The sequence below is a fragment of the Papaver somniferum genome, chromosome 9, assembly GCF_003573695.1.
Source record: "Papaver somniferum cultivar HN1 chromosome 9, ASM357369v1, whole genome shotgun sequence".
Lineage (NCBI taxonomy): Eukaryota > Viridiplantae > Streptophyta > Magnoliopsida > Ranunculales > Papaveraceae > Papaver > Papaver somniferum.
This window is the reverse complement of record NC_039366.1, coordinates 182,654,053-182,673,386: the sequence shown is the minus strand read 5'-3', so window position 1 is coordinate 182,673,386 and position 19,334 is coordinate 182,654,053. Positions and strand designations below refer to the sequence as shown.

At 40.7% G+C, this 19,334-nt stretch overlaps 1 protein-coding gene across 1 annotated transcript; it reads right to left on the bottom strand.

Moving 5' to 3' along the window:
* Positions 1-1,258: 1,258 nt before the first annotated feature.
* Positions 1,259-15,614, bottom strand: LOC113312954 (zinc finger CCCH domain-containing protein 13-like). Its single transcript, XM_026561685.1, has 3 exons — positions 15,429-15,614; positions 2,019-2,137; positions 1,259-1,916 (listed from the first exon to the last, which is right to left on the bottom strand). Exons 1-3 carry the CDS (start codon positions 15,612-15,614, stop codon positions 1,259-1,261), a joined length of 963 nt encoding a protein of 320 aa, XP_026417470.1.
* Between the last annotated feature and the right edge of the window lie 3,720 nt (positions 15,615-19,334).

Here is a 19,334-nt window from a genome sequence, read left to right as displayed (position 1 = left end):
GGTAATAAACTTCAGGCATTGATGATACGAGGATGTGACTGCACTGATTGCATGCAGCCAGTCTCGTCCTACGATCGCATTATAAGGAGCTCGACAATCCAGCGACAAGAAACTACCTAGAACGGACTTGTCAGCCACTGTTATAGGCATCTTTACTTTCCAAATCGCCTTTGTAACTTCTCTACTGAATCCGATAATTGTATTTTCGTCCTCCTCGATAAAGTCGTGCGAGAGATTCATAAAGGAATAGGCTCCTGAAAACAGCACGCTCACTGAGCTTCCCGTATCCACTAGAATACGGTGTACTTGGAACATGCCAATCCAAGCTGTTATAACAATAGCATCATTGTGGGGAGCATATACACCTATCATGTATGCTTCAGAAAACTTCGATCTTTGTGCATCCAAGCTCCAGAATTTCTGCTCCATTTCCAGTGACAAAATCGATGTGATTTGTCACGTACCATTCCTTTAATTGCCTGAGATTTCTCCTGGTCACATCTTCTGATGCCCGTCTGGTCATTGAATGGATCCTGACATGACTGACATTAATCACATGTGCATTAATCACATGTGTTGCGCCAAATTGTCCCGAACCTTTCCCAGAATCCCTTTTCACGTACTCTTGTAGCTTTCCAGCGTCTATCATTCGCTTGACTTCGATCTGTAAAGAGCGACAATTCTCAGTCTTGTGACCATGATCTTTATGATAATTGCAGTATTTGATCTTATCACGTGTCTCTGCTGGCAAAGGCCGTGGGGGGCTCAAATCCTTGCTTATTTTTTCATACAACTCGGTAAGCCGCATGTTCAATGGTGTCAGCTTCATATCATGATATTTCTGATATCCAGTTTTCATCCGTTCCCCTTGATTTTTCTCTCTAAGTTCACCTTGATCGTTATGTTGTCCACTCGAATGGTTCTTTGACTTGTATTTCTTCCCATCATTTTGATGATTAGATGATCTGTTAACTTCTCTTGTCTCTCGAGCTTTATAATCATCCTCCACTCGAGCGTATTCTTCTGCTCACTAATACAGTTCTTCCAGAGTCTTTGGTGGTCTCTTGACCAAGGAACCGTACACACCTCTTTGATCATATTGGTATGCATGTTTGTAAGCTGCGATGACGACTTGATCGTTGGCACCATCCACATCGGCCAACTCTTGCTTGAAGCGTCGAGTAAACTGTCTGATGCTTTCCTCCTTCCGAATTCCTAGAAGGAACAGTGTGTGGTATCCCTTCCGATCACATATGTTTTATTTATAGTGAGAGCAGAATTCGTCAACCAGCCTATGGTAAGTCCCGATCGACTGTGCCGGGAGCTGATTGAACCACGTTATTTCTCCACCAGTCAGTGATTGTGGAAACATTTTGCACATCAACTCATCGATGTACTGATACAGAGTCATGACAGTTTCATAGTGTAAAACATGTTGATCTGGATCATCTGTTTTCTCATCGAATTCTGGAAGCTTGGGAACTTGAAAATTCATTGGCGGCCTGAATTCTCTGATATTCAGTTTGAAAGGAGCTCCTGCGGCTCGATGCAACCTGTCTATCCTTTCCTCTCTGGAGCGCTTTTTCAACATTACTTTCTCGATCATCTTGCAGAGGCGAGCATCCGTTATTGCGCTTACGTCGCCATCAGAGGAACTGTCTTCCTGCTCATAGTCCCGATCCTCTGGAATATCAACTTTGGATCTTATTCTTTTTCCAGCTCTGCCTTGCTCCGAACGAGCATAGTTATCGTGCGAAAATTCTCTCTCATTGTGCCGATCTCGAACCTCATCTTCGTCATTCCTGAGACGCTTTGAGCGGGTGGTAGTTCTGGTCGTACTCTGCTGAGTTGTAGTTGGTCGTGCTCGGGTCCCTGCTCGCCAGTCTCGAACACGCCTTCGTCTAGGTAGATCTCCACTGACCAACAAATTTTTCTTTAGTCTATCAAGATCGATCACTTCTCTGTTTTGGTCTACATCCCGCAGGCTAACTCTACTTCCAAGACGTTCTCATACAGACCGACCCTTCTGGTTGTTCAGATTACCAGCCCTCGGTCGAGACTGGTTCTCACGTTCTAATCTCAGGAGAGCGTTCTCTTTCTCCACCTCGTTCAGTTGACGGCGCAACAGTTCTTCCTCCTGTAGATGGGGCAAAACAATTTGCTGGTTTTCACGGGATTGAGAAGACGATCGTACGGAGGAGACTCCTTGAACCGAGCGAAATGTTCAACCTCATACAGATGCACTGCAAGAAGGGAGTGCTTAGAATTCGAGAGATCAATCTGTAGTACTCCGGCCTAAACCAAGACAATGGCCGTTCCAGAGTAAATTCGGTCACAAGAGAGGATGGGTTGATTTATAGGTGGGAAGCTGAGAAATGTGTGGAATCAATGGTAATCAAATATTATGGGTGTATTATGTATTCTGAATAATATAAGTTCCGAATGATTGAAGTTGCTCAGTTGAGAGTAATTGCTCAATTGATGAGGTGTTGATCTCGTGTTGTCTGTGAGACGTGAGATTCTAGTTCTATCTTCAATCATGATTCAGAGACTTATTAATATTACAGGAATTGTAGACACCATGATCCCATGAAGTGTGACAGTTGATGGAATCAAAGAGTGGGGAAGTGAAAATCGTGTTTGAAACCAGTTGCTCATCGTGCGGAGACTTGGTCGATTTTCCATCCACTACTTTGTTAAATCCTTCAACTGATTGCACGACTTGCTCACATTCCATCGTGTGTATGAACACACGTGCCGTAGACCTCCATACCAAAACCCTAGTTGATATCCCCCCAAGTGACACGATTGATGTCTCGTGAACGTGGAGTATGCAGGGCAGACGTGTATTTAGTCAGTTGCTGACTTCATGGGACGATGAGTCCATGTATTTGCTGAGTTGAACATGATTCTGCAAAATGTTCTGAAACTCATGAATTGAACGTGTCCGTTGAGACAGAGGTGTAATTCACACGTTGAGGTGAGCAAGTATTGCTCATTCGATGAGTTGTTGAATATTGATAGTTGAACCAATATTCCTTGGTTTGAGCAAATATTGCTCATCTGAGCAAGTGTTGCTCGTCTGATGAATTATTGGCAGTGTGACTGAAATTAAATATTAATTAGAATACTGGTAGTTGAACCGAGTATAATAAAATGGTGATCATGAGATCGTCGTAAAATTATTAGCGTTCGAAACTGGAATTATGATCCTTGGACTCAGAAACCCTAATTTGATCAATTGATGACCGAGTGGTAGTTTATTGAAAATTTAACCATGGAATGAAGGAGGACCGGCTACATGAGACCGTGGGTCGACCATGTAGCGTCCATATGCTCGCGTGAGCAAATACCAAGACCCCTTGAAGAGTTGGTGAAAAGATGATCAAATGCTGGTTCAATCATTTTTCATATAATGCTCGTCTGAGCCTTAGGTGATAAAACCTAATTAATTATGAAGAGGTGAGGGACCGACCAAGGGGTCAGGAAACCGGCCCTGGGTGGTCACGGGATCGACTGAAGATCATTCTATGAAATTCCAAAATTATTTGGAAGAGTTTTGGACCTAATACGTGCAATTGCGCAAATTAGGTCAAATCGTGAAAATACGTGGGACCGGCTTCTTGCAAGCCAAAGAGCGAACCTTGGTCGGTCAAGGTAACATGCTTACGTCGCCAGGGTGTCCGTGTCTCAATCCTGAGAATTTTGATATTTTTTGTCGTGCGTTTGAGCAACTATTTGAGAAAATATGACAAAATCAGGATTTTGCTGAAACTGAGGAAACTTCACGAGATGAAGGAAAATAATTATAAAATGAAGGAATAATGAGGCGTGGCACCGCTGAAGCCAAGGCATGGCCGGCCGGCTAGTGACCACGGTCCCATGATGCCTTTTTCTAATTTTATATTATTTTTCATGATTTTACGAAAATATCATGAAATCAAGGAGTTTTGTTAAAATTAAGGAGTTTTGTTAAAATTAAGGAGTTTCCTTAAAGTGAAAAAGTTTCCATGGGATCAAGGAAGCAAATAATATTAAAAAAATAATAAAATAAGGGCATGTGGGACCGGCTGAGGCATGGCCGGCCGGGCCCGGTCCCGTGTGTTTTCCCTAATTTTATGTATTTTTATTATTTTTTCCATGATTTGAAGGAATTTTCATAATTTGAGAGAAATACCATGAAATCAAGGAATTTCATGGGATCAAGCAAACCTTAAAATAATAATAATAAAATAAAGGGACGTGTGGGACCGGCTAGGGCATGGCCGGACGGCTTAGGCCTGATCCCACGGGTTTTCCTAATTTTATATTTTATTTTTCATGGATTTATGAAAATACCATGAGATTAAGGAGTTTTCATGAGATTAGGAAAATAATAATAAAATAATGTGGAACCATGAGGTGTGCGGCCGGCCGAGATCAAGGCATGGCCGGTTGGCCAACAATCACGGCTCCATAATAATTTTCACAATTTTATATTATTTTCTTCGTGCGAAGGAAGCACCATGAAACTGAGGAGTTTCCTCAAACGAAGGATGTTTGTTCAAATGAAAGGATTTTCATAAGATCAAGGAAAATAACAAAAAATATGATAAAATATAAAACTGGCGTGGGATTGGCCACGGCACGGCCGGCCGGTCGGTGAGCCCAATCCCCTGGCGCCTTGGTCAATATTTTAATTATTTATTATTTTCCTTCCTATTTTATATAGGTTCATCGTTTCGTCGTATTTTGAAATACTCGTTCGTGCGGTGATTGTTAGTGCATCATCGTTGAGTACACTTGCACCTTTTGAGCCGGGGCTTACTCAGAGGTAGCTCAGACGCCCGTGCGTTGAATATTTATTACTAACCCATGGAATTCTGCTGGGAAGAACCATAGATTGAAGTAACGAAATATTGCGAAAATATTAGAATATTTTCGGAAATTCAGCGGATGAATCCAAGAATTTAGGAATAATTAACTTATGGCTCTATACTAGCAGAGCAAGCTGTCTACGAGCATTAATTATTCTGACATGAGCTTGCTGGAGCTTCATATCCTTTATATAGTCAGGGAAACTTGTTTTTTGTATCCTGAAGACGTTATCACTATATACTAGCAGAGCAAGCTGTCTAGGAGCCGTCAATCTCGTGATTCTATATAGAAATAATTACTGAAGTGTTCAGTATTCATGAGATATGTCGTTGTCCAACCGAGAGACTACATATTTGCATGTACTCTGAGAGACAGTATTCTCAGTCAGAGGATTCGATGAGAGACCCGTGTCTCAATACTCACATCTGATTACTGATCAGGAGTTCGTATAATTATGGGTTTACGATTTTAGCCTTTGCCGGAAATCCACCAGCTACATTAAGTCCCTTGCTTAGTGAGGAAAGCCGTGTTCCTCAGCCAGCATTGAATGGTGATTTTCCGGTCATAAACAATATAAGCAATTGAACTTAAGTCGTAAGTTAAGACGTTACCGGATTTTTTATAGTACGAGCAAACCACGACTTGAATGGAGATCCCAGTAGCATGATAGAGCATTGTCTAATGAGCATAAATTGGTGTTGAACCGCTGATTTTGATGACGGGACCTTGCTCGGTTTAGGATTCACGGGCCGCGCCCCAAAAGAAATCCTTATTTAGGAATAAACGCTCGTTCGTTCGTTAGTTCAAGGAACAAACGAAATAGACCTGTGTCTAATGATAAAAAATTTGTCTATGAGCTTTCACGAAAAACAAAATTTTATTTTTTAAGTACGTGAGATTTCACAAAGTAGAATAAACTCTTGTTTCAAAGGTGGATGCTCGTACGAGAGAAATTTTTTTTTGAACAGACGTGCGTATGTTAGTAATAAAATTTTGTTTATGAGCTTTCATAAAAAAATTTATCTTCGAGCTTTCGGAAATATTTGAAAATATATTCTCGCTTCAAAGACAGATGCTCGTGCGAGAGAGCAAAAAAAATATATAGATATATTTTTCAAATTTACATGAGTTTTAGGTTAAATATATATATTTTGTAAAATCAATGTTTTGATTTTGAACAACTGTTGGAAGTATACAATCATACATGGTGAAATAATGTTTGTATGTGAGTTTTCACAATTGTAGAATGGACGTCTGTCCAATTTTTAAAAACCAGTGAATGTTTACATAGTAAAAAATTTACGTGGGTTGTTCACGATTTTATAAAAATCAAGTCATGATTTTGAATAATGAATTTTGTTCGTGTTTGCAGGTTTGAAAGAGCGAACGAATTCTCGAGATTGTAATCACTACGCTAGTGAAATTGTAAATAGGTAAGAGTTAGAAGGTTACCATTTTTGTAGACTCTGTTGTGAGCACATTTATTCCATGATTCATTGTTCTGTCGAAGCCTGCGCTTTGTATGAACGATGTGCTGAAGTAGCCACTTTGAGAGAATGACTGACTCCCATGATGATTCTTCCAAATATGGTGTTTCCAGAGATAACATCTCTACAGACGAAACTTTAAGAAATGGTACTTCTAGAACCTCTGGGTGATGGTGAGAGATCCTTCATACTGAGTTGTACTCGTGGTTATTTCATTAGCTTTACCATAGGATGATCGTGTAGTGAGATCCTGGATCAATGTAGACTCCACGGAAATGGAAGAAAGTCTACGGGAGCGGAGAACCCAGAAGTAAGGACTATAGGATGTTACCAAATGACGTGTAGTCCCCAGCCGTTTCTTTGGTGAGTTGTTAGCGCTTCTTGTGTCATGACTTTTCCCGTGTAATTAGGATCATGAGACCAAGGTTTGTTATTTCTTTCAGACTTTTGCTCCATCGATTGACGGTCTTCAACTTGTTCCCGGGCAAACAATTCATGAATCCAACACTGATGAAGAAGTCGACGTAAGTATCCTTTTTCGTGCAGGTGGTCGTGGCATCTCCTTGAATGAAATAATAATAATTGTTGTTGATGATGAATCCAGGAAGAAATCATTGTAGACAAGAATCATGTTGATGAAGCGTGCTCTTCTTTGGGATATGGGAATATGGAGAATTCCCGAAATCCCAAACCGAATGGAGATAGCGGCGTTGCCAATGGAGATTGTCGAACCTTCAAATGATTTAGAGACTCCCCTAGTAAGTATATATCCTGTAATCTCTTCATAGAAGTATGAAATTTCTGATTTGTGAATGAATGAATGAGTATCCATGTGAGTATACGAGTAATTTTGCTGAAATACGTCACCAGAAAATTTCAGACTTCAGCATTTTAGAAAAAACACCGTAGAATCTTCGTTCGAAGTCGGATTTTCGCGATCTACATATGTATCTTCAAGCCCAGAAAATTTCCCAGCTTTAAAAAAGAAGGTTTTTGAGTTTTGAGCATGTTTAGGGCCTGAAAAAGGCGAAACAGTAAACTTCCAGGAGACTTTCAGCACTTTTTCAGATTGTATGTTGTCCAATGTTTCGGCCACATCTCCTTGCTCGTTTCTTCAATTGCTTTGAATTTTGGATAAGTTGTAGAGGACATTTATACGAATAGAATGGTATATGACCCACTCCTATATTCTTCACCAATTTCTCCCAGCTCATCGGTTTGTACATGACAGTGTAAAATCATCTCAGACGAGCTTGCTGTAAAACACCCATGTTGTGTTCTTAGACCATTCGCTTGTATCTTGAACGGTTGGTGAAGGATTTTAATGTCATTTATTCATTCGAGATCAGGACCCTTTGATTGATACATGAGCATGGTGCTTGTAGTGCCATCTTGTTTCTGTCAGTCGTAGAAACATCACTTCTGAAACCCTGGTCACGGGACCATAGCTGAGGTTGCTCTCGAGAGGGGATGATGTAATGACCATGGTTTCATGTCCCAGTGGTAGCATTAATTTTATGATGAATGATTAGCACATGAGAGTCTGGTTCCATGAGTCTTGGACTGTGAAACTGATCGTCATGATCAGTGGACCGTCAGTCCCCAGTATTTTGTTAAATCTCTCCTTTTCCTTTTCTCTTCTTCTGGCAAGACTTGGATAGAGGACCCAGGTATAAAAATTGATGTAAAGACCTAGGTGGTATAAGTTGGAGGTATCTTGATGAAGTACTTAGTGGAAAGACCTGGTGGACACCGATCGACTGTGGAAGTCATGAATCCCGCCTAAGAATTGTCGCTTGCATGTTATACGCTCTGGAAGTTGTAGGGACCTCATACAAGATCTGAATTTGATGCTTGACCCCAACTTTTGAAGCTAAGAGGCTGAGTTATCTAATGGGAAAAGAATCACTCAATTTGGAGTTGTATAGGTCATCCAACGAAGCGTGCACATTTGTAATTTGTAATCCAGTACAAAATTTTCAGACTCCGCAGACCTGACCGTAAAGGCCATATCTTTCAGCTCCTATGTCCGATTGATGCGCCCTTTTGGTATGTTGTAGAAGAAACATAGAGGAACATATTTTGTTGAGGAAGTATTGTCCCATTCCTCACCCATTGGTACGTTTTTGTAAACCCATGTCCTGGAGCATGTCGTATGTCATTTGTAGAGGTGATAAGAACATCTTGTAGAAGACTTTGATTTGTGCCCGTTCGTCGTGCAAGCTTCAGAAAGACTTTCATGTGAACATATATCATGTCTACACGCCTTTATATGAATCATTAGTGCTTGGAGAAGTCTGCTTCATCGAGCAATACTTGAGAGAATGATTAGTTGATAAAGCCCTGAGGATGTTGCTCCTAAGACCGTTGTTGGTACTGAGACCATGAATGATAACGCTCCCGAGATCCTTCTCGATGCTGAGATCATGGATGGTGTTCCTCTAGAGATTATTGTTGATGTTGATATCGTGGTTGAAGTTGCTCCAAAGACCGAAAAGGATAGAACCATGATTATAGATATAATATTTGCTACTTCATCCAGTGAGCCTTTTACATTCACGAACTAGTTGATGAGTTGAGCGTCCGTAAGATGAAGGTGTACTGAGAGTTCAACTTGAATGCTCCTGAAAGCATAAGTTTATCACGAACTGGCTTTGTTAGTGAGTCGACATTGTTGCGGTAGATGGCATCAAGAGTTTTCATAGTGGATGTGATTGGTGAAGAGAGAAAGTTCCTCAATCATGCAGGGGCTTGTGATGTAGCGAAAACCCGTTGATGAAGTTTCACGGAATCACCTCAGGTTGCCCAGTGATATTGAAGGAATTAGTGACATCCATGTATGAATGATGTTGCATATGCTTCAGAAGTCTTATCATGAGATAATGAAGACTTATCGATTGTAGTTTAGTTACACTTTGATTGTGCTGGTGTTGAATCCATGTGTCATCATCGAGATATTTGTGTTGTACTCTTTGATTGGGAGTACAATTTGATGGCTTCTTAGATGCTTGAGCGTTGAAGCGTATATTCCTTAAGAATCGAATGTCTTAGGGGTTTGATCATATCGGCCCTGGAGTATCTTCTGTTGATTCAGCATCCCTTTCGTTGCGGTAGTGGGATTCGACACTTGTGCAGACATCAGAGCTTTCTGATTTTGTGGAACACATGGACTTGCAGGAGAAACGCCCAAAGTGTTCTTTGCCATGTTTGGACATCATCTCAATAATGAATGTTTCAGTGCTTGATTCGGAGAAACGTCAGATTGGACCACTTGGTAAAATACTAATGCGGTGAAGCCACCATTCATAACGTCTTGCAGAGTTGCTAGCAGAATTGAGTTCCCATGCTAAGATAGCATGTGAGGAAATAAATAACATAGACATGGGAGGAATGAGACTTGCCTGAGTACATGACGTTTTGATGAATGTCTATGTATCTTTTGCAGGTTCTTGTTTCAACCTCGTCAAAGTTCGAAATTCCTCCAAGTGCTCTGATGATGGAACGTCCGCCAAACCTTTTGGATCAGAACTTTCTTCGCTGGAGAGATGTGTAACCAAAGGCGCTTTGTAAGTACCCATCCTTTCAGCGTGGATCCACGCTCGTCTGAAGGATATGTCATATCCTGGATCTCCTGATTATGTGAAACTTGGTTTCCGTCCAGGTTGAACTTATGTTCACTTTGAGAGTGATGTAGCCATAAGTATTTCCGAGCGTTCCTTCAAGGTCTCTGATTGAGGTGGGAGAATGAGTAGCTCCTTGTAGAGTGATGCATGTGGATCTATGGTTTTTAGTGAAATGTTGTTGATGGCGGTGCCAACATCGATCAACGTTCTTCCAAATTCGTTTCTTCTGGGATTGACTGTGGTAAGAAGTCCCCAGTCGTACATCTCTTGGTCTGTGGCTGGAGGCTCAAGAAGTATTTTCGGAATGGACTTCTTGACACGATGTGGTTCAGTACTGTGAACATGTCTCTCCTTTGTGCCTTCGACGGATAAAGCAATTCACGTTCGACAAAGGATTGAACTGCCTCTTTGATAGGTTGTTCAGAGAGTATAAAGGTTATGACTCGGAGAGGATTCTTGTGCACTCTTTCAGTCCCCATTTGAAGCTATTGTGGATCAACCTTCTATTTGAAAATGTGCTTCAAAACTCCGCAGTCACTTGTGGGATGATTGACGAACCTGTGGAAGCGGCAACAACGAGGACTTTCCATGTCTTATTAAGTTGGTTCTTTCTTGACATATGGCAACTTGATTGCACCATCTTGGACCCAGACATCCAGGAGTTATATCACCTCTTGAATGGAAAAAGGAAAGTCAGGTGCTTCTTGATCAGGAACTCTTGTGCGTTGGTCAGAGGCTTGTGCATCTTGCTTATCCTTCCTTTGTGCTTTTGAAGGAGCTGAGGTATGCTTGCGCGGATGTTTGGATTTTCGTTTTCTTCCTTCTGCAACAGTATTTTTGGAAGGCTGGAGGTTTTACTGCTTCTTGATCAGACGTCTGCTACCTCGAGTGTCTCGCGGTTCTTCAGCCTTTGTAGCTTTTGTTCTTTCCAGTAAAGCGGGCGCAGTAGTTGTCGATCTCTTTGCCGCTTCATGAAGCTCTGATAAGGTCTGGAAACGAAGATTTTCCAATAAAGTTTTGTAGACCGGGATCATGTCGTTGATACACAAGTCTACCAGTTGCTGCTACATGACGTTTGGATCATGACAGTCCAGGGCCTGGACTCTGAATCTTTTCACGTAGTCATTGGGATGTTCATTGTTCCTCTGAAACATTCTTCCAAGATCGGAAAGATTAATTTGCTCTGACACAAAGAAGTACTTTCTGTAGAAGGCATTAATCATTTCTCCCCAATTGTTGATAGTTCCTGGTGCGATGTTGTTGTACCAGGTGTATGCCCTGCCTTTCAAGGATTTTGAAAATTGTTTGAGGAGAACAACATGGTTATGTTCATGTTCACCCAAGGATTCCAGGAACCAATAAACATGTTCCCGAGCATTGCCTTTTCCGTCATACAAAGTGAAGGTTGGAGAGGTATAAACTTTTGGAAGAGGAATCCTTTGCGTAGCAGCAGGGTACGGAGGCTGGTGACGATGGACATGTGGGGTTTTGTATTTTCCACGGTTCTCCAAAAGGCGTTCCAAATCCTCCCGAGTGATGAAGTTTGATAACTCCTTCGCCGATGAATCGTCTGCAGCTTTGCGGACTTCATCATCATCCACTGTATGAATCGGAATTACCTCAGGATCAGCGTCTGAGGATTTTTCCTTCTCTTTTCCTTTTCCTTGGGTCTTCCCTGACATTGTATCAGTGACACTTTCAGTTGATTAAATAGTTCCTTCTGTGTTGTAGCCATATCGGTTTGATTCTTTGCAAGAGTCTCTTACAGTTTTATGAGATCAACAATGGTAGGTGGTGGATTTCCACTGACTTCCTCAGGGTGTCGGCCGAACAAAGTATGACCCTCCGCGTTGACGTGAGGAGGAGTAACATCACCACCGTCAGTGTTAGAGGCCAGAATCGTTTCCGGGATATCCTCGCTGTCGTTGTTGTTGTTGCTAGTGCTAGCGCCGTTTGCGTTGGAACCTGTGACTAACCCGGACCTACGACCTGCCATCTTATGAAATTGTGAGATTGCAACCGAGAGAATGATTTCCCACTTTGGTCGCCAATCTGTAGATGGGGCAAACGATTTGCTGGTTTTCACGGGATTAAAAGACGACCGTACGGAGGAGACTCCTTAAACCGAGCGAAATGTTCAACCTCACACAGATGCACTGCAAGAAGGGAGTGCTTTGAATTCGAGAGATCAATCTGTAGTACTCCGGCCTAAACCAAGACAATGGCCGTTCCAGAGTAAATTCGGTCACAAGAGAGGATGGGTTGATCTGTAGCAGGGAAGCTGAGAAATGTGTGGAATCAATGGTAATCAAAGATTATGGGTGTGTTATGTATTCTGAATAAGATAAGTTCCGAATGATTGAAGTTGCTCAGTTGAGAGTAATTGCTCAGTTGAGAGTAATTGCTCAATTGATGAGGTGTTGATCTCGTGTTGCCTGTGAGACGTGAGATTCTTGTTCTATCTTCAATCATGATTCAAAGACTTATTTATATTGCTGGAATTGTAGACACCATGATCCCATGAAGTGTGACAGTTGATGGAATCAAAGAGTGGGGAAGTGGAAATCGTGTTTGAAACCAGTTGCTCATCGTGCAAAGACTTGGTCGATTCTCCATCCACTACTTTGTTAATTCCTTCAACTGATTGCACGACTTTCTCACATTCCATCGTGTGTATGAACACACGTGTCGTAGACCGCCAGACCAAAACCCTAGTTGATATCCCCCCAAGTGACACGATTGATGTCTCGTGAACGTGGAGTCTGCAGGGCAGACGTGTATTTAGTCAGTTGCTGACTTCATGGGACGATGAGTCCATGTATTTGCTGAGTTGAACATGATTCTGCAAAATATTCTGAAACTCATGAATTGAACGTGTTCGTTGAGACAAAGGTGTAATTCTCACGTTGAGGTGAGCAAGTATTGCTCATTCGATGAATTGTTGAATATTGATAGTTGAACCAATATTCCTTGGTTTGAGAAAATATTGCTCATCTGAGCAAGTATTGCTCGTCTGTTGAATTATTGGCAGCGTGACCGAAATAAAACATTAATTAGAATACTGGTAGTTGAACCGAGTATAATAAAATGGTGATCATGAGATCGCCGTAAAATTATTAGCGTTCGAATATGGAATTATGATCCTTGGACTCAGAAACCCTAATTTGATCAGTTGATGACCGAGTGATAGTTTATTGAAAATTTAACCATGGAATGAAGGAGGACCGGCTACATGAGATCGTGGGTCGACCATGTAGCGTCCATATGCTCGCGTGAGAAAATACCAAGACCCCTTGAAGAGTTGGTGAAAATATGATCAAATGATGGTTCAATCATTTTTCATATAATGCTCGTCTGAGCCTTAGGTGACAAGACCTAATTAATTATGAAGAGGTGAGGGACCGACCAAGGGGTCATGAAACCGGCCCTGGGTGGTCACCGGATCGATTGACGATCATTCTATGAAATTCCAAAATTATTTGGAAGAGTTTTTGACCTAATATTGCAATTGCGCAAATTAGGTCAAATCGTGAAAATACGTGGGACCTGCTTCTTGCAAGCCAAATAGCCAACATTGGTCGATCAAGGTAACATGCTCACTTCGCCAGGGTGTCCGTGTCTCAATCCTGAGAATTTTGATATTTTATGGCGTGCGTTTGAGCAACCATTTGAGAAAATATGACAAAATCATGGTTTTGCTGAAACCGAGGAAAGTTCATGAGATGAAGGAAAATAATTATAAAATAAAGGAATAATGAGGTGTGGGACCGCTGAAGCCAAGGCATGGCCGTCCGTCTAGTGACCACGGTCCCATGGTGCCTTTTCCTAATTTTATATTATTTTTCATGATTTTATGAAAATATCATGAAATCAAGGAGTTTTGTTAAAATTAAGGAGTTTCCTTAAAGTGAAAGAGTTTCCATGAGATCAAGGAAGCAAATAATATTAAAAAATAATAAAATAAGGGTGTGTGGGACCGACTGAGGCTTGGCCGGCCGATTGGGTCCCGGTCCCGTGTGTTTTCCCTAATTTTATGTATTTTTTCCATGATTTGAAGGAATTTTCATAATTTTAGAGAAATACCATGAAATCAAGGAATTTCATGGGATCAAGGAAACCTTAAAATAATAATAATAAAATAAAGGGACGTGTGGGACCGGCTAGGAATGGCCGGCCGGCTTGGGCCCGGTCCCACTGGTTTCCCTAATTTTATATTATATTTTTCATGGATTTATGAAAATACCATGAGATTAAGGAGTTTCATGAGATTAGGAAAATAAAATAATGAGGAACCATGAGGTGTGCGGCCAGCCGGGATCAAGGCATGGCCGGTTGGCCAACAATCACGCCCCACAATATTTTTCCCAATTTTATATTATTTCCTTCGTGCGAAGGAAGCACCATGAAACTTAGGAGTTTTCTCAAACGAAGGATGTTTGTTCAAATGAAAGGATTTTCATAAGATCAAGGAAAATAGCAAAAAATATGATAAAATATAAAACTAGCGTGGGATTGGCCACGGCACGGCCGGCGGGTCGGTGAGCCCAATCCCCTGGCGCCTTGGTCAATATTTTAATTATTTATTATTTTCCTTCCTATTTTGCATAGGTTCATCGTTTCGTCGTATTTTGAAATACTCGTTCGTGCGGTGATTGTTAGTGCATCATCATTGAGTACACTTGTACCTTTTGAGTCGGGGCTTACTCGGAGGTAGCTCAGACGCCTGTGCGTTGAATATTTATTACTAACCCATGGAATTCTGATGGGAAGAACCATAGATTGAAGTAACGAAATATTGCGAAAATATTTGAATATTTTCGGAAATTCAGTGGATGAATCCAAGAATTTAGGAATAATTAACTTATGGCTCTATACTAGCAGAGCAAGCTGTCTAGGAGCATTAATTATTCTGACATGAGCTTGCTGGAGCTTCATATCCTTTATATAGTCAGGGAAACTTGTTGTTTGTATCCTGAAGACGTTATCGCTCTATACTAGCAGAGCAAGCTGTCTAGGAGCCGTCAATCTCGTGATTCTATATAGAAATAATTACTGAAGTGTTCAGTATTCATGAGATATGTCGTTGTCCAGCCAAGAGACTACATATCTGCATGTACTCTGAGAGACAGTATTCTCAGTCAGAGGATTCGATGAGAGACATGTGTCTCAATACTCACATCTGATTGCTGGATCAGGAGTTTGTATAATTATGGGTTTACGATTTTAGCCTTTGTCGAAAATCCACCATCTACACCTCCGTACTAGGAGTCGCGGTTCGTCCATCTCGCGTGTCATGTCGATCATTATTCCTCCTTGATGGGCTGCCGAATACAAGCCCTCTGTCTTCTCGAACTCGTGAGTTTTTTCCATCAGGTATGGAGTCAACATCCATTCATTCGTCTTCGATCATTGGTCTTTTTTCGCTTCTCCGATTATTCAGATCTGGGGTTCTGTCACGAACACGATCTCGATCCTGGCCACGATCTGTGGTTCTGTCACGAACACGATCTCGACCCTGTTTGTTTCCAGTGGGTACTGACGGTGCTGACTGAACCTCAATCTCGTGCCTTTCAGGTTCGCGTCTCCTGTGCTGTCGAGGATTACTAACAGAATCGACCCTTCGCGCAGTTTGTTTGACTATTGCCATAGCTCGATTTGGGAAAACACGATTATCTTTTCTCGATTCCCCTTAGTCGGCGCCAATGTTTGGATGGTAAAATATTTATACCTCAAACACGAATCTGATGGTGATTGAATTGATGATCGAAACGTTGTCTTTCTCTTCACGTGAACAATTTTTTTTTTTTTTTTTTTTGGGGGGGGGGGGGGGGGTACCTGCAAAAAACCCTCCCATGCTTAAGTTATCTAGAGTTTTCACAAGTGTTTTGTCTAGAGAAGATTGCTTACTTGTTAGGGTTGTGAATCCCTGTATTTATATGTTGTGAATTAGGGTCTTCCTCTAATTTCGAGGTAGGCATGAATCGTATTCAATTGCCCTGCATGCCTCCTGGCATTAATCTGCCCTGCATGCTTCCCCGCATGCCTCCTGGAAATGAATTGTTAACAAACCTTCTAGACATTTCCTGAATCTTCTTCTAGGGTTATGGAATTAGCTAAGCAGAATGGTGCAAAGGGTTGGCCCAAACAAATGATTACAAATTCCAAGCCCAAGAAGAATAGTTTGCCTAAGCCCACAGTGGGGGGTATAAATCTGCAAGGTTAACATCGTGCGGCGGAAAAATCCGGTGAGCCATTGGCTTGGCTCGACTAGCAACTCAGTCGGCTGAGCCGACTCGGCTTGGCTCGACTGGGTGAAAACATCCTGCAGAACAAACGAGTGGGGTGGATAAATCCAGGGACTATGGAAATAAACAACACATGAAGTACAGAAGTACCAATGCTGCCGCCGGTATGGATTCAGTTCGGCCGCCGGACTGGTTGCATCGTCGCCGGAGAAGAAGACCGACGCCTGAGAAGACAACCGTCTGACGACGTTACGCTTGCGTCACTATGCTGGCATCATCGATGACGTCATGCTGACCTTCTAACGTTGCTGCTAACAACGTCATAACGCCGTTACCTACTAACGACGCGATTGGATGTTGTCTTAACGGCGTCATAACGTCCGTGACGGCGTTAAGTTTGTTGATGTCACCATGACGTCATTGTCCAGCTGATTTCAGACTGTGCCTGTTCTGCTGATGTGACAGACGCTGGTTGGAGATGCCTGTTGACGCGACAGTGCTGACGTGTGACTTCTATCTCTTTACTTGGACCCTTCCTCATGGGCTTCCATGTATAGTCTTGGTGAGGCCTAGTTGGCTATTTTTGACTAATAAAAGGATCATATTAGGCCCAAGTAAGCCCATTTCTAGTGTGAATTATTAGGGTACAAATAATAATGATCCGTATGTATGTAGTGTGAACTACCAAATAATTCTCCCCCTTTGTCATATGTACTTTTTGGCAAAGGTACGAAAACTATGGGATCATAATGAAATTTTAAAAAAGATAATTCATGACTAAAAGAGAACATATCAACTTTGTTTCGATGATTTCACATGGTCGAAACTTAGTATATTCATCAAGGAGTTTATAAAGATACAAGATAACTCCTACAATATTCCACAGCCGCACTCCCCACAAAGATATGGCAATTAAGCACAAGTTCATTTAAGAACTCTGCCCCATTTGATGTCATTCCCAAGAGAACAACATGAGCGACCTTACTTTTACAAGAAAAGAAGGATTTCTCTGGACATTAACAAATCACATGGATTTGTATCCAGTAAACTCGAATAAATTAACCACAAGGAGACCTTATTGATTAATTTAATCGGAAACACTCAACATAAGAAAACTTACGGATCCATACAATACTTTCACATAAAAGTGGATCAGGGAAAGATCAATACTGCGGAATTTTCAAAAGTTCATTATATATTTTATTAATATTTGCATAATGGCATAATAGACTTAACCTTTGAGCATACATGAGATAAGCACAGTTTACGAACGTAAACACATATATATTTAATAAACAATTGCAATATATGAAATCAAAAAGATTAAATTTAAATAAATAAATATAAAAACATTGCGATATGAAAATCATTGAAATAGCTATGTGTAATCACAATAATTGTTATTCCAAACCTTCGTTTTCCTTCTTAAACAAAAGAATAAATTCTCATAAGAAGTTTCCTAGATATAATTAAACCTAAAACCATACTGAAAGACTTAGACATAGTCAGCAATTAGATATCGAACAATAGCAAGATCATCAGCCGCTTTCTTCAGTTCAGCCTTCAGAAAAACAAGATTCTTTGTTGCGATTGCAAGTTGTTCATGTACAACCCCAAAATCTCAGAGAAGATGACATATGAACAGGTCTATCGTCTTCATGATCGCATGCAAAGTAACAGGTTATGGTGAGAGGATTGTCATGAAACTCAATAACCTTGTCAACTTCAATTTTGTCTTCTTTTTTGCATCCATTCATCGTGCAGTTCATGATATCCCAAGAAGGTTTCTTGAGGTTACGGAACATTCATATATCTAAGAAATCAGGAATTCAATCTTAGATATATATATATATATATATATATCCTAGGAATAAAAAATTTAGGGTCACATATAGTTCTTTCCAAACACGTTGGTGTTGGAACCATACGTTCGATCCTGGATCTACATCACGGGTCCCTCATGGTCATGAATAAGAATGTTCAGAACCAATGAACCAATGGAGCCTATACCAGAAATAAATTTTTGACCCGATCATCAAAAAACAATTTTTTAAAACTTTAGGCAAAATATCTTAGCTCAATAAATAAATTTAGCGCACAAGAGATTTATTGAAAAACAACAAATCAACTGTATGTTTGAAGGAAGGACTTATTGAAGTTTCTCATTGCTTGCAACAAGGTGAATTACTTTAACAAAAAGTTAATGATCATTCATATTAACAAGAGCAAATATTAACTGGAGCAAGGATTGGCAGTAAGATGATCGTTTTTCTTTTCATACACACCAAAAAAAAAAGTACAACAAATACCACTTTGTCAAGAAGAAGATGTCTTCTCGAAAGTCTTTTGCATCCTTACATGGTCTCAATGGAGGAGGCACAAAACAAAAGTAGTCAAGTTGTAACATGATGAGCATTTTGCTCATCAAAGGTGTTGAATTTCTCTCCATTTCTTTCTTGAGAAACATTAAACAAATCAATAAAGTTAGTCTCAAGAGAATCAATAGGAAAAGGATAAGAAATACCCGAAGTTGTTGCCTTCTTTGCCTTCCTAATGTTGCCTTGAGTCTATTGATACTGGTCTTGAGTTCCGAAACACGATTATTGATATGAATGTATTTAGGAAAGGTTGAGTCTTTCGATCCAAAACTTTCTTCAACCACAGACGAAGAGTTTGAAAGATTTTCCTTTCACAAAACCACCTTTCTTCTTATTGGAACACGAAGACAATCATCCGTCCTTATAACATTATCCCTTTGACAATTGTTACAATTGTGAAAAGTTTTTGCACTGCCCTTACAGACAAAGGTTGACTCATCACAGCACTTTGTCTGTCTAAAGGTTGGAAAATTAAAACCAGTAATATGAGATACAAGTTTGATCACTTCTTTAGACATCCAAACAAGAGTGTTATGAAGTTTTTGCATTACCCTTTCAAGGTGACCTTTGTTTCCACAACAATGACAACTGAATGGAATGCTAATACCTGATCTCATGTGAGCTATTTTTAGAGGTTAACGAACCTTCTTTGGTACTTCAGCTGTAGGAGGTAGATCATCACTTTTGTCATTAGTGAGATTCTTATGTTGGAAATTACTATTAGCATGAACAACACTAATCTTA